The sequence below is a fragment of the Schistocerca nitens genome, chromosome 2 (genome assembly GCF_023898315.1).
Source record: "Schistocerca nitens isolate TAMUIC-IGC-003100 chromosome 2, iqSchNite1.1, whole genome shotgun sequence".
In the NCBI taxonomy this organism is placed as follows: Eukaryota; Metazoa; Arthropoda; class Insecta; order Orthoptera; family Acrididae; genus Schistocerca; species Schistocerca nitens.
Window position 1 is genome coordinate 890,986,212 of NC_064615.1, and position 17,344 is coordinate 891,003,555.

At 37.8% G+C, this 17,344-nt stretch overlaps 1 protein-coding gene across 2 annotated transcripts in view; it reads right to left on the bottom strand.

Annotated features, from left to right (window-relative positions):
- The window catches only part of LOC126237203 (NFX1-type zinc finger-containing protein 1-like), a 291,063-nt gene that overhangs the window by 109,603 nt on the left and 164,116 nt on the right, over positions 1-17,344 (bottom strand). For both annotated transcript variants that reach the window (XM_049947084.1, XM_049947083.1), the window contains one exon: positions 259-538. In XM_049947084.1, coding sequence (XP_049803041.1) covers positions 259-538 — 280 coding nt within the window. The remainder of the gene's footprint in view (positions 1-258; positions 539-17,344) is intronic.

Sequence of the window (17,344 nt, forward strand, 5' to 3'; positions counted from 1 at the left end):
CATCAGTATATTTTTTAAGTTTAAGTGATGGAGATTTCACATGAAAGAAAGTTCAGTCTAAACTAATGCATGTATACCTAACTTTTAGCTCTTCTGCATAATACAAATAAAACAAAAATAAAACAAGAGAATGCATCCATACGACCATGTTCAAAGACTAGCATCTTTCAACAACTGTTAAACATAATGCATTATATTCAAATTGCACGTGTACCCCAGAACTTGTGACTAACTGTGATTATGCTTTCAAAGTCTTACCTTTCACATGGAAAGTAGCATTTGTAATTTTCATGGAATCTGTTCCTTACATGACACACACTCTGACATTTATGGCCACAAGTAAGTTCGGCCTCACAAGGAAGGCTGCAACCTCCTTCAGGAACAGCCTTGAAGTCTGCTGCTGAGGCCACCTTTGTTTCCTCACTTGGATGTACCTGACATTTTAATGTCAGATGAGAACCAATTGCATCTTGTTTCACGAGTGTTTCATTTATTTGTGGCCATATTTTGCTGCTCCTGGTTAGGTTTTCCATGTTACCTATGTGTCAGGAACAACATAAATCAAATTATAACTGCAGTTTACAATCACCACAAAGCAAAGTCTTTTTGCATTTGATCACCTATGCAATGTGAAAATGTTCTTGGGATGCTAAACAAAAGGTACTAAAAACTTTTTACAGAATGACCTTTTTTATTTATTTCACTGAATTTTTAGTTCGTCTACATTATCATTATGATGTTTTCCGCTTTGTGGAGATAAATTTTTATTGATGCTACCTGGCTTGTATCCAACAGACCTTCCAAAGATTAGATATATTACCTTTTTAAATATAACACTATTTCAATGAAATTTTAAGTAATAGATTATTATTCTTACTTGATGTAAAGATGTAAATAAAGCTAGAGGATTGTTGTTCTAATCTCAACAATTATTCAAATGTGGACTGATGAAATTTCTACAATTAACAACTCATAATGATGCTGCAAAATCCTCCTGTCTATTGTCATAACCACTAAACACATGCATATTGCACAAAACAAAATTTAACACTCAACTCAGTGGTCACTGGATTTACTAATTAAGTTCAGAGTGGGGATCTGGTTACAGAGATTTTAGTCATGTAATGTTACGGGTATCTAGGTGGGCTAATCGACTGCCTAGAATTGCTACAAGGTAAGTGGAATTTAATGCATGGCTGAATGCTAGCAGCCCCAGGGCTCAAGGAACGCATTGGCCAGCCCAGATAGTTGAATGTTATTGCCAGCCGGGTGCAGAGACAGCGAACACATTGCCAGAAACGGGTAAAACCCAAAGCTGGGAATTTGAAAGGCTGATGCTCGCATTGCTTTTGTGCAAAATATGCTCCAGGAAATGGCGGAGTGTCAGACAATCTTAAGGACGGCCAAGTTACACCTCTCTGAGATTTGACAATAAGTCACATCAAATATTAATGCAAATCTGAATACATCTGTGGTATCAGAAAAATTAAGTGCATCCAATGACACAATATCATCTCAATGTCTTTAAAACTAACAGAAGTTAATATCTCACAGCAAATAAACATTTTCACAATGACCCTCTGAATTAACAACTTCTAATCACTTCATGTAATGTCAACAAATGTCATCTCAGCAGACAGCATTGCACTATAGCTATCATCCCTGAAAGCTACATATCTGTATTTATTTTATTTATTGAATCACAACATCTTTTGCATTATGCAAAAGTTTGTTACAACATCACATTCTCCACATTTGTACAGCAAATGAATGCAGCATGAATGCCTCATATTTTTTCATACTTGTGTTTTTATTTAATTAATGATTTACTATTGTAACAGTAACAGTATTTAAATGTTGGTTGCAAGTGCTATTAAAAAACTGGTCAATCACGTGTGTTAGCAGACACCAAATTGAAAAGAGAACCAAAAGACACCTCTGTCAAAAAGACACAAATAATTGTTTGAATAATATACAGTGATAATCTGTAGTCATTTCATGTGAATGACATGGGCAAGAATACTGGTTTGTTTATTTATAAACCAACTCTACTTATTTCTGTAAATGAGCTAAATGTAACTGTTTATAACATTTATATCTAAAAACAAAGATGTGTGACTTACCGAACGAAAGCGCTGGCAGGTCGATAGACACACAAACAAACACAAACACACACACAAACAAACACTAAAAACAAAGATGTGTGACTTACCGAACGAAAGCGCTGGCAGGTCGATAAGACACACAGACAAATATAAATATATATATATATTGTTTATAACATCTCTTTTATTTAAATGTTGTTGTAATAGCTTAGTGCAGGAAATTGGTCATGTTCAATTAAATCATGGCTCTAGAGCTTATGAATGATGTATTTTTGGTGGGGACAGCCAATGGGAGGGCAGATATAGCCAAACACTACGGAAATCAAGTGGAGACCAGGACTCTTGACTCTAGAGCTCAAGGCAGTGATTTGGGACACTTTGTGGCAATTTCTGGAAGAAGGCAGACCTGTGTAGAGTGATGTGCACAATTCAGTCATACAGTTGATTGTTCATGGGTGGTGAATGGCTGCTATAATACTCTAACTTTTGAAGAGACTTTTTATTTTGAGAGGTCTGAATGTGTTCCAGAGTAGGACTCTCAACTTTTGCCGCTTGATTTATCGAACTGAGAATAAACACAGTATGAGTTACTATTCTTCATATCATGTATTTTAATTTGTAAGATCACATTGAACTCTGAATTATTTTGAGCTGGAGTATCTTTTGTGAGTGTTTGATGACTATTTAGTTTTTGGATTTTGCTGCCATTCTCACAATGCTATCAATGTAACTTTATTCCATTTGAGAAAGATAATTTCTATCTATATTTTGACTGAATATTGTAGCACCTCTTCCTATTTACTTGAAAAGACCTTTTTTGAATAATTCTCTATCATCAATTACAGACATTAGAACACAAGCCTTTTATTACATTATTCTTCTATCTCTTCTTTTGTCTTTCTGTATATTTTATTAATTTGCAATTCCAGCGAACAGATTAGCTATTTGACTGCAGGATTACATTAACAGTGTGTTATTTGCTGTGAATGAGCTACAGGGCATGAAAGTAGATATGTGCGGCTTGACCATATGACTACATTGAGTTATCCTTTTTAAAACAGAGCTGTGCTTAGTGCAAGCACCTACAGGATGAGTAACCGCAGGTGAAGATGCACCTGGTTCGCTCATTTGGACTACTGTTTGGAAGAGCAACTACAATGGCAGTAAACATTGGGTAATGTCACAGTCACCAAAAAGTGGATAATTTTTGGCAGTGTCTGTCTGTGTTCGTAGTAGAGTATTAAAATCTTGAGCTTACTTGACAGGACAACTTCACCCAAACCCAGTTAAAACCCAACTGTGCATTTTCTATATTAAGCTTATCCATGATGTATGTTTCAGAACCTGTGGCTGTTTATTCAAATGTAAATAAATAAAACTGCAACCAGTCCCTTTTTTTAAATAGTTATTCATTCCATGAACCGATTTTTGAACCGTTCTGGGCCCATCTTCAGACGGTGTACAGGAGGTTACATAGGTTTGAAACAGCTATGTATTTATATTTTTATATTAATCAAAGACAGGTACATCGTAAACTCAGTGTCTGCTACACTATATCCAAACTATTTAGGAGTCACGTACGATAAGATCTTGACAGACAAGCAACATTCTAATAACACAAGGCTGAAAGCAGACACAAGGAATAACATCCATAGGAAGATAATTAGTATTGGTGCTCTTGGAGACAATCTTTAAGGGGCTCCGGAAAGGCTCAAAATCATGAAAAGTTCAATTTTTAGTTTTTTGCGTTTTCTGAATCTGCAGACTATTGCCTTTTAATAGATATATAATTTATTGAATTCCGAAGACTACAACTATTTTAAATTTTTTTTTGAAATGTGTTCTACATGGGCGTGACCCACTGTGGCGCTGCTAAACTGCTGTCAAATGGTGTTATTATTAACGTCCGTGTTCATCAGTTTGTTGAAGTATAATAATGAGTAAAAGTAAAGTTATTAGAAATCCTCTGAAGGCTTTTAAGAAAAGGAGAAATGTTGGAAAGCCAAAGGTATGTGTTATTACTGTAAACAATAAAGACGATAACCAAGTGAGTGAACCTAACCTCTCAAGTACACCTGATCATAGCAGTCAAAGTGGGAAAGAAAATACTTCACAGAAGAAGCTTGGTTCAATGAGTGAAAACTATGAATGTTTTATGGACGAATCGGATGTGAATGAAATATTTGATATGTCGGTTCTCAAAGGAATTTTTTCAAACTGTGTAAGATGTATTCATTGTAGTGAAATTGGTCTGGAACTCTCCATAATAAAGCACGTAGGACTTGCTAGTGAAATGCAACTGAAATTTGATAAGTGTTCATACATGACCACCTTTTGTAACAGTGTTGCAGTAACTGCAACTGAAGAAAATGGTAGCAAAATCTACGAACACAACAACGAGCGATGCTTGCTTTAGACAAGGAACGCCTTCGGGCTGCAGACAGGGCTGTAAAGAGTCTAGAAATACAAGCAAGAGTAAACAGGAGGAGGAACAAGAGGAAGCTGGAGGAGGAGGTTGCAGAGGATGAAGATAATCCATCCAATGGACCTGGAATGCACTAAAAAGTTAATCCAATCTTTGTCGCTCGATTCCCAAAACTTTTATTTTCTCATACTAATTACATGTTTTCTAAGGATCTTCCAAACATATTTGTTTCAAACTTTCAGTAAATGTTACACAGTACCTTCTGCATAATTTAACACAGCCTTTTTCCAAAAAACTGTATATTTTTGAATGTATAAATAAAAAATTGCAAAAAAATGTTGTGACTTTTCATTACAATTGAAAAAAAATCATCTTTAATAACTGAACTAAAATTTTGTAAAATCCCTGTGTTAAGTTGTACCCCATATTCCAATAAACAATCTGTAAAAAGTTCAACGTCCTACCTCAAATACTTTGTGAGGAAAGATGTAATTTATAAGCGTTATTTTAACATTGCAAGTATAGGGCGTTCCGGAGCCCCTTAAGATGACAAAATTCATATGCCATGTCTGACACAGGTCATGTCCAAGCGATTGGGAAATTTGTGCAGGCTTATTACTGGATTGACTGTAAAATATTCTGAGTTGTTAGGCCCCATCACATTCCTCTTAAAACTTCATGAATGCTCGACATTTGAACTACTTAGCTGGGCTCTTTTAGAGGACTCTATACGTCTTCACAGGTGGCTGAACACCATCTAAACGAAATGTTGCATCCTATGAAAGGCTGTGTTCCCATGCTTTATAAGAAGTGGAGTTACTAGGTAAAATCCTTCAGTCTCCCACTGCCTAGTCATAATCATTCTGTAAATATGGATAGTAAATAGTAAAAGGGTAGATGGGGTGGGATTGTTATCAAAATATTACCGTTGTGCCACTTCAGTGGCTTTCTGATAGTTGTTTATATTCTTTGCACGTTGTGGCTGGTTATTTACATCCTTGATGGTGCACAGCCAAAAACACTTTTGAACCCGTGCTCATTCTTTGAAACAAACTGCTTCCCAAACTCGCGCGCGCGCACGCGCGCGCACACACACACACACACACACACACACACACACACACACACACAAATGACCAGTCTCTGGCAGCTGAAGCCGCACTACGAGCAGCAGCAGCAGTGAATGATGGGAGAGGCAACTGGATGGGGGTAAGGAGGAGTCTGCAGTGGGGAGGGGGAGGGATAGCATGGTAGGGGTGGGGGATGGTGATGTGCTGCTGGAGAGCACGCAGGAACAAGGTGGAAGAGGGTAGGGCAGCTATGTGTAGTCGGGAGGTTAAACACAGGGCGGTGGAGAGGTGGGGAAGGGGGGGGGGGGATAGCGGAAAAGGAGAGAAGCAACAGAACTTGGTGCGTTGGTGGAATACAGGGAACAGGGAAGGGGCTAGATGGGTAAAGAAAATGACTAAGGTTGTGGCGAGGAGGATTACAGGAATATAGAATATATTGCAGGGAGAGTTCCCACCTGTGCAATTCGGAAAAGCTGGTGTTGGTGGGAAGCATCCATACGGCACAGGCTGTGAAGCAGTCACTGAAATGAAGAACGCTGTGTTGGATGGCATGCTAAGCAACAGGGTGGTCCAGCTGTTTCTTGGCCACAGTTTGTTGGTGTCCATTCACAAGGACAGATAGCTTTTTGGTTGTCATGGCCACATAGAATGCAGCATCATGGTTGCAGCTTAGCTTGTAGATCAGTTCAGTTCAGTACATTGTCTTCCTGTTTTCATGCTTAATCTGTGTTCGCTTTTTGATGGTTTGTCCCTTGGGCCCTCTTACCACTAAATCTGAAGGGGGTGCAATGGGGAGAGGAAAGGTATGTGGCAGCATTGCTCATTTTCATCACTGATATTTAATTTATATATTGATGAATTACATCAATGTTTGTCATGTTGTTTGTCATGGACAGAAAGGCTGCGTGATATGGTTTGCTGAGTACACAATACTAGCTGCCGAAAGTGAATAGGAATTCGAGTTAAGTGGTTAATGAAATAGAATAAGTTATATGACGGTTACAGCAAATATATACAAACAAAAAAGTAATGGTTTGCATAGGCAGACACGCTGGACAGTTAAATGTCAAATTTGATCTAGAGACTCTTGAAGAGGTTGCTAAATATTTTGTTTCTGGAGCAGAGCAGGTAATGAAGAAAGATGAAAGATATATACAATAGCACAGATTTTAACAAGGAGAAGGAGTTTTTTTATAAAAATAAATAGTCCAGCTCCATAGCTGAGTTCTCAGCTTAGATGGCTACCGTGCAGAGGACCCAAGTTCGATTCCAGGTACTGCCAAGGATTTTTCCTTGATGGAAGGACTAATACGGGTTGCAATCAGCCTTGCGATGCCATCTGAGGAGCCACTTGATGAGAAGTAGAGGTTCCAAGGTCTGGTAAGTCAGCAACATGGCTGGAAGAGTGCTATGCTGACAACATGCCCCTCAAATAGTGGAATACTGCATCTGAATGACACTGGATGGGAGAGGATGACACAGCAGCTGGTCAAAATCTCTTGGGCCACCAGAACCTGGACACAGAGCTTATTTTCTTTCTTTTTTTGAGAAATGAAATGGCTGCTGACATCCAGAAATATAAATATTGAGGCCAGAAAAACATTCAGAAAAACAAAGTTTTGTTCTGATGCAAAATAAGAAGTTCCTGATAACTAATGATTAGTGGAGAGGGGGATTGGGGAGGGGGGTTATTTCACAACAACTTTTCTCTTTCCTCTTGGCTGAGAACATCACAGTTTTTAAACACTGATAATTTATATGAAATAATATTCACATAATTAACAAACTTTGAAATATTAGGTAGTTTAAAATTTGTGATTTATAAAGAATCAATAGAAAAAAAATTCCAATGCTAGAATAAAAACACAGAATATCCTGAAATTCCCCGAGATTACCCAGATTTTACCAAGTAAAATGTAAATTCCTTGAGAAATCCACATTTTACAGGAGAATCGACACCCCGACTAACAGAGCTACTTATGTCCATCTTTGGTTTGTTCCACACTATAACATTTCCAACAAGTACAGAAGAACACAGGGCAACAAGACTTGCAAATTTATTTCTAATGTCCTAGTGTTTCTGCCCTTGATGGTCAAATAACAGCAATGAAGCCGCCTCAGTAATCAGGTTTATCTAAAGAGGTCACATAATCACAAATACGTATTCAGATACACCATTCACAGAGAATTTATAGCACGAATTAAGGTAAAAACTTTACTACAGACATATAACAAATGAAAATTCGATTACTAAAAATATTTCTACAACACACTGAACCCAAGTGTCATTGCAGGGTATATGAAAATAATACATGTATAACATTTGGGATCAAAGTCTCATGTGCCCGTGGAAAAAGAGACCTTTATTTAACACTGAAGGCTAGCTCTTACCAAGACTCAAAGGTGCACTGTTGTTGTTTTGGTCTTCAGTCCAGAGACTGGTTTGATGCAGCTCTCCATGTTACTGCTGTGCAAGCTTCTTCATCTCCCAGTACCTACTGCAACCTACATCCTTCTGAATCTGCTTGGTGTATTCAGTTTTTGGCGTCCCTCTATGATTTTTACCCTCCATGCTGCCCTCCAATACTAAATTGGTGATCCCTTGATGCCTCAAAACATGTCCTACCAACTAATCCTTTCTTCTAGTCAAGTTGGGCCACAAATTTCTCTTCTCCCCAATTCTATTCAATACCTTCTCAATAGTTAAGTGGTCTACCCATCTAATCTTCAGGTGTTTTTCTGTAGCACAGCATTTTGAAAGCTTCTATTCTCTTCTTGTCTAAACTATTTATCTTCCATGTTTCACTTCCATACATGGCTACACTCAACACAAACACTTTCAGAAATGAATTCCTGACATTTAAATCTATACTCGATGTTAACAAATTTCTCTTCTTCAGAAACGTTTTCCTTGCCATTGCCAGTCTGCATTTTATATCTTCTCTACTTCGACCATCATCAGTTATTTTGCTCCCCAAATAGCAAAACTCCTTTACTACTTTAAGTGTCTCATTTCCTAATCTAATTCCCTCAGCATCACCTGATTTAATTCGACTACATTCCATTATCCTCACTTTGCTATTGTTGATGTTCATCTTATATCCTCCTTTCAAGACACTGTTCATTCCGTTCAACTGCTCTTCCAGGTCTTTTGCCATCTCTGACAGAATTACAATGTCATCGGTGAACCTCAAAGTTTTTATTTCTTCTCCGTGGATTTTAATTCCTACTCCAAATTTTTCTTTTGTTTCCTTTACTGCTTGCTCAATATATAGATTGAATAACATCGGGGATAGGCTACAACCCTGTCTCACTCCTTTCCCAACCAATGCTTCCCTTTCATGCCCCTCGACTTTTAGAACTGCCATCTGGTTTCTGTACAAATTGTAAATAGCCTTTCACTCCCTGTATTTTACCCCTGCCACCTTCAGAATTTGAAAGAGAGTATTCCAGTCAACATTGTCAAAAGCTTTCTCTAATTTCACAAATTCTAGAAACGTAGGTTTGCCTTTCCTTAACCTATCTTCTAAGATAAGTCATAGGGTCAGTATTGCCTCATGTGTTCCAACATTTCTATGGAATCCAAACTGATCTTCCCCGAGGTCAGCTTCTACCAGGTTTTCCATTCGTCTGTAAAAAATTCGTGTTAGTATTTTGCAGCTGTGACTTAGTAAACTGATAGTTCGGTAATTTTACATCTGTCAACACCTGCTTTCTTTGGGATTGGTGCACTACAAGCAGTATTTCATAAATGTTCACCATGTCAAAAAAATTGGCCAGGTGCAAGTAGGACTAACACACTGATGATTCCATACAAATATAATTATGTATAAAGACAGTTCATCATTCTGGAAATTTCGAATCTTGACAATTTTTGCCTGTTGTCAACATTCATACTGGAAAGAAATTGGTCCCAGGGTTTCCAAGACTTCCGCGAATATTTTAATTCAAGTCTGACACAGGACCAAAAAAAATATCTTTCTGATGGGGTATACTTACAGATTAACACTTTTCTGATTTTTTCCATTCTTGTATTGTGAAACCTTACTTCTTGCAGAATTTCATAATTTTACATCAACGGGAAGTATCCTATAGGTTTTAATGAGTCATTCTGAGAGTATCAAAATATGTGACGTAAATGGCCATTTCTTTTGGTTACAGTAAGTAGCAGCCTATCTTTTCCTACACTGTTGAAATTTCAACATGATTTGCCAACCAGCTCCTGAGAAAAAAAGTTTTTTACAATTGGACAGACAGACAGATGGACAATAAAGTGATCCTACAAGGATTCCGTTTTTACTGATTTGAGGTCCGGAAGCCTAAAAAAAGGGCAGAAAACATGCAATATGCAGAAAAAATTCAAAATTTTAAGAACAAAACACAGATAATTTGGAGTGTTATGAAGCATGGAATGAATAAATTAAGTATGGCAAATGATACTCAAACTCCCAGATGAAAGTAGTATTGATATGCGATGTTAGTTTGCAATCAGTCCCCACTAACCTCAATGAATTCTTCTTAATAATAGTTAAAAACTAAGAGATAAAAACTGGTAACTGATTGCAGCACCATTAAATTTACCGAGACTCAGGAATTGTATTCTACATCAAAGGACATCAAATTTTGGCAAGTTAGCTAGTCAGAGATATCACAAAAATCATAAGGCCAATGTACAGCAATTACTCTTCTTGTTATTATGGCATTTCAACCATTGTAATAAAACAATGTGTTGACTTGATAGTGTCCCTACAAGTTACCTTCGTAATAATTAAATAAAATAAGTCACTGTGTAATTCCTAAAGTCTGAAATAAGCATTAGTAACACCAATTTATAAAAGGAGTGATAAGCAAGTTACTGTTATAGACCCACTTCTCTCTTTCTGTGTTCTCAGAATTTTTTGAGGTGGTACCCTGCCAACATTATACCGAACTACCGTTCTGACACTAATCTTTTTAACACCAGTTCAGTTTGGCTTCCGTAAGGTAGACATTCCAGAAAAATCAATGTACTATCTCCCACCAATCTCAGTAGATGTAGAATTTGGCACAAAAATTACCCAGTGGGCATGTTCTGTGATCTTGTCAAGGTCTTCAGTTCTTAGTTAGTTAATTTGCTTGTTTAATGTTCCAAGGATCATTTGTAGGATTAATTATAATGGCGTGTACAGTGTCCAACATTTATGCAGACACCAGCTTACTCTCATAGCTAACTGAATGTATGGTTCATCTCTCCGTCTAGTTGGGGATGCTTTTATGGACCAGATAGCACGTGTACTGTTGTCTTCATTATTGGATTTGTTTAGGTATATGTTACCTCAGAAGCACACATCACATTTCTGTTTCATATCTCAGGAGAATGAGGGCAATATACAATGCATTGCTGGAGTGCACCAAACCACTTATATCTGACCACCTGACATAGCGAGCCCATGACTGTCGCGACTACGTGGCACTCGCGTCTTCCATAGAATTCACGCAAGCTATTATTTAATGTAAAATTGTTAATTGTTTGGCAAATTTTCTTTTTGTCACTCAATAAGAAAATCAGTCTGTGTCACACCACTGGTGAAAATAGGGGGTTGGACCAAATTATGGAAACACCACAAGAAATGCAAGATTGAATATAAATGCAGATCCTGGCCAAAGTTGCAGTCTGTACTGTCATATTTAACAATGAACAGCACCCATGTAATGTCCTCAAGGTATTGAAAGTGTCAGTCATAATCAGAGCAGTGTTCTGTGCAGTTGTGAGTGTGGTATTCAGAGCTAAGTGAATTTGAACGTGGGCTGTGTTTCAAGACAATAGGTTTCCTATTCACACATCTCACACTGCCTAGGGTTTAGTGAGCACAAGGATGAACTGTCATCTAGCCCGCCACACAGTCACCAGATCTCAATATCACTGAACCACTGTCTTCTACTTTGGAGAGGAGAATGCGCAGTCACTATCCATCTCCATCATCGTTAAGTGAACTTGTCACCATTTTGTGGGAAGAATGGTAATATATTCCCATGAAAGCCATACAGGATTTGTATTTATATGCACTGAGATGACTAGAAGCTTTTTTTGAACGCCGCTGGGTTTCCTATATTGTGTCAGGCATGATAATGTGTTATGCTGTGCTTTTAGTGTTTCCACATTTTGTCCACCCCTTGTACATCCTTTGTGCAATTGGCATGAAATAAATATTTATGTTGACTTCATTCAGCAGCAGTGCAATATTACGGTTATTTGAGTTTGATCTTTTGTAATACACCTCTGTGGACGACTAGAGGTTTATTCTAGGCTGCAATGCCTGCTGAAATTTCTTCAAGATTATTTTTTTGAGAGAAGAGTGATGACAGCTGCTTTAAATACCACATAAGAGGAAATCTTTCTTCTTCAGGAAAGTTTACTGTAGATCCCCCCCCCCCCCCCAAGAGAGGGGGGGGGGGAGAATAGGAGGGAGGTTATATAATATATATATATTTTTAATTTCTGCCCTGCCTGCATTTCTCTCTCCAAATTTTGCCCAGTCATACTGAAAAAGGTGAACCTACATGATCTTAACATAACATCCAAGACAAGAAACGAAGTCAAAAACATAAGTTTGAAATTACAGCAGGTCAGAATATCACGTAAGTGGGATCTGTTCTGTGACAGGACTACATATCAATGCATTACTACACATGTGGCTGTTAACTAGGACAATGAGTAGAAAGGATAAAGCACAAGAAAGCAGGAAGACAATGTTTGCACCTGACGTCGTCACTATCACGTGCACGCCATTGCTATCCTATCACAACTGCATCCACCATCACTGCTGCTTCCGTTGAAAGCAGATGTCTTCGCTGCCACTGTCACCTCCCACTGCAGCAGCTGCCTGTGTTACTGCATTGCAGCCTAATGTTCGAGTGCAGGCTCCAATAATTACTTATCGATCTGGTGAGTTGCACTGATTTTAAGTGTCGGATGTAATAGAAAGAGAAAAGTATTGATATTTATTTGTAAATGACTGTGTAAGAGTACATATGACAAAGAGCACAGACACTGGTTAAACACTAGTATATGGTAGTATATGTTAGTATATGTTGAGCCGAAATACAATATACATGATTGAGGAAGGTATCAATGAATCATTAATAGAATTGTTGCAACAATTTAGATTAAGTAGATTAAACCAAGTGCGAATACCTTAATGAACATAAACAGAATGTAGAAGACACAATATGGAACATCTAGGCGACTTCTGTATGAATATAGCCAGGTCACTGGAGAGAATTGAACCTCGCTCCACTACAAAGTGTAGATCAGAAAGTATGGGGCGAACTTGTGATGGCAAAGGTGTTTAGTGTATAAGTCTAAAAGGAGACTATACTGAAAAATAAAAAAGGTTTACCCCAAACACTTAAGTAGTTTTCATTTTTGCACTGACTTTTCAAACACCCCTCGTACAGGGAGCGATACCGCACAATAAACTTAGTTGGTGCGGGTAGTGGTGGGTTAGGTCTACGCTGTTTTAGCTTCCCTGTTAAAATCAAATCAAATCAAAATGGCCTCTCCAAGTTTCGAGTCATGGCATTCCTGCTATCTAAGTAGATTGTCACTTAGCATCCTGCACTCACATCATGCTCCAAACAGACGGCGTCAGAGCTGCACTACAACTGCCGCACAATGGCCCAAGATTTTGCAACAACAAGGTGAACACTAAATAGAAAATCATCTGCAGTGTCATTTGATACAGTGAAACCAGCTGACACTCCACATGAGGAACCCACTTATAACAGTCCATGACTGCAACTTCCTGCTCAAACACTGTTTTCTGTGCCAGCTGTCAGGGGAGCTGCAATCGGAACTGAATATTTCACAGCATCTGCAGAGCACACACTTTCTTGTGCTGTAAAAGGCAAACCTGCACGCGGCTTCCTTAACATCCAACCCAAGAAACAAAGTCCAAAACAAGTTTGAAACTATACCAGGTCAGAACACTACATAGTTGGTCTCAGTTCCATGACAGGCCTCAGCATAAATGGATCACAACTTGTGGAATGAGTAATTTTAAATTCACGTAAAACATTCATATGCAAATATTGCACTATAATAACCATTTAGAGATGTTATTCGATTTTTTTTTAAGTACAGATGTGAATAAAAAAAATTAAAAAAAAAAAACTTCTATGGATCAGGAGGAGCTGCCAACAAGAAACTTTCTCCATTTGTTTTCAAGTTTAACATTGCTGTTCTGTCACACATTTTATATTATTGAGTACGAGATAAAAAATTTTGGTGGCAGCACAGTGCACCCCTTTATCTGCTAAAGACTACCTTAAGGTGGAATAATGATTGTAATTTTTTCTTCTAGTATTGTAATTATGTGCATCATTGTTCCTTTTGAAGATTTTTTCTTAAAGATGAATTACCTCAGAACACTGTCCCAGACAACATTATTGATTACAAAATTGTAAAATACATGAAGTTACTGACTTGTCTCTCCCCTAGAGATGCAATGATTCTAAGTGCAAATGCAACTGAACTAAGTCGTTTCCACTCTAGTTATTATTCCTCAACATGTGTTGCACATATCATTGGTGTAGTACCTCTATATGTGCAGAACTGAATAAGATGCATCTTTTTAAAATTGAGAGTGGGACCATTTACAGAAAACCAATGACACTTTTAAAAACATTGTTTAACATTTCTTACATTGCTGTATGTATGTGTGGACTGATTACAGTACTAGTGCCATCTGTAAAAAGAACTTATTTTCCTTGTTTTACATTTGACAGAAGATAGTTGACAGGTATGTGATACAGTAATCGACCAGACTGAGCCCTACACTACCACATAAATGATTTCTCCACTTTCAGAAGAATCAGCCGTGCTTTCATTGACTGAATTGTACAACTTTCTGCATTGTTTTGATTAGATATGATATTATTCCTTTGTTGGCTATACCGTCGACTCCATGTAACCTCAGTTTATCCAGGAGAATATTGTGATTAACAGAGTCAGATGCCTTAGATAGGTCGCAGAAAATAACAGGCGGTGTTATTTCACTATTTAATGCTTATGAACATGTAAATATGATTCTCTGTTCAGTAACTCTCTTGAAATCCAATCTGTAATTTACTGAGGAATCTCTCCTATCATGTTTATTTAAAGGGGTATAACAATAGCATATCTTAATATCTCTGGGGAAATATCCCGTGTGAGTGATGCATTACATATTTCAGAAGAGACTGCATTCATTATATGAGAACATTGCTTTAGTACTCTATCAAATCCAGATGAGCTTTTATTTTTGAGAGAATATGTGACTTAATTTCAGAAGGAGACGTGGCTGAAACATACATTTAATTGATTTTATGTGTATCACTTTTTTAACAAACTTTTCTGTTTTTTCTTCTGAACTGCATATCCCTATTTTTTGTACTACATTTAACACATGATTATTAAACATGTCTGTTACCTGTGACTGATCATTTATCCTGCGATTGATCATTTACAGCCCTTCCATTTGAACAAACAGTGAAATTACCCTGCTCTGTGGCCCATTGTCCTCTTTCTTGTTTTGCTACATTCCACACAGACTGGCATCAGAATTACTGATTTCTGACATGATGTGAATGTTCCCTGCTTTTTTCGCAACTTTTCTTAGTAATTTTGAGTGGTTCTTGTAGAGTGCCGCTATTGCAAGATTTTAACTTATTCTTGCCAACAATAACATTTCCCCTTTTTCAAAAGACTCTTTTAATTCTCCCATTCTTTTATGTGGCTATTTAACCTACTTTCTGATTATCTTATGTAGAAAGATATTTTAGGATAATGATATGAATTTACAATGGAATAAATTAAATTTTATGTCAGCAATTGGTTACTTATGAATTTCATCCCAGGTCATCTCATGTTAATCATTACCAAAAACATTATACCTGCAGTCATTAATTATTCAGATTGCCACTGAGTAGAACACTATTACATTTATCCTAACAACTGTGCATCAAAATCAGAGAGACAGCATTCGCTACTGTTTATACATTTATTTTCTTGTTTGGGCTTGTAAAAATTGTAATACTGCAATAGGGAAACTAAAATTTTATGGCAAAGGCATTCTCCTTGTATGAAGCCAGTCACACACCACACACAGAAAAAGACATATTATATTATTAAATGATACCACATGAACAAAAATTTTTGTAATGAGTAGTAAATCTTAAATATGATAAATAACGTACTGAACACAGACATTGGTTGTGTATTATTTGATTTATTTTGACTGGTTTTGCTTGACAGATGCAGGCATCCTCAATCTGTGGGAATAATATAATGATATTCTGGCCACAATTTACCTTCAGGAGGGGAGACATTTAATACTGCCACTAAACATATAAAAGTAAAAGTGATACACATCTTTGCTTTTGAAACCAACAGTTCTAACTGCTGTTCAGAGCTCTGACCTATTATGTCCGACACCTAACCTTTCATCTTTTTTTCTCCTCAGACTCACTGAAGCTGGGTCTCTCCCCATTCTGGGGTCTGAACATGTCCTTCCTTTTAATCTTCCCCAACTCATCTCTCTCTTTTTCCCTAAGAAATGGAGTATTAATCCCAAGACCTAGGAACTGTATCTTTGATCCACAGGTCAAATAATATGTGAACTGCAGCCATGTTCCGCACATAACTTAAAATGGTCCCTGTCCGCCATGCAGGCAATGCTTGCATTTGCTTAAATCTATCTCTCTCTCTCTCTCTATATATATATATATATAAACAAAGATGATGTGACTTACCAAATGAAAGTGCTGGCAGGTCGACAGACACGTCTGCTTGTGAGATGTCTGCTTGTGTCTGTATATGTGTGGATGGATATGTGTGTGTGTGTGTGTGTGTGTGTGTGTGAGTGTATACCCGTCCTTTTTCCCCCCTAAGGTAAGTCTTTCCGCTCCCGGGATTGCAATGACTCCTTACCCTCTCCCTTAAAACCCACTTCCTTTCATCTTCCCCTCTTTCCTGACGAAGCAACCGTTTGTTGCGAAAGCTTGAATTTTGTGTGTGTTTGTGTGTCTATCGACCTGCCAGCGCTTTCGTTCGGTAAGTCACATCATCATATATATATATATATATATATATATATATATATATATATAACAGAGGGAAACATTCCACGTGGAAAAAATATATATATATCTAAAAAGAAAGATGATGAGACTTACCAAACAAAAGCGCTGGCAGGTCGATAGACACACAAACAAACACAAACATACACACAAAATTCTAGCTTTCGCAACAAACGGTTGCTTCATCAGGAAAGAGGGGAAGATGAAAGGAAGTGGGTTTTAAGGGAAAGGGTAAGGAGTCATTCCAATCCCGGGAGCGGAAAGACTTACCTTGGGGGAAAAAAGGACAGGTATATACTCGCACACACACATATCCATCCGCACATACACAGACACAAGCAAAGGTAAAGAGTTCGGGCAGAGATGTCAGTCGAGGCGGAAGTACAGAGGCAAAGATGTTGAAAGACAGGTGAGGTATGAGCGGCGGCAACTTGAAATTAGCGGAGGTTGAGGCCTGGCGGATAACGAGAGGAGAGGATATACTGAAGGGCAAGTTCCCATCTCCGGAGTTCTGACAGGTTGGTGTTAGTGGGAAGTATCCAGATTACCCGGACGGTGTAACACTGTGCCAAGATGTGCTGGCCGTGCACCAAGGCATGTTTAGCCACAGGGTGATCCTCATTACCAACAAACACTGTCTGCCTGTG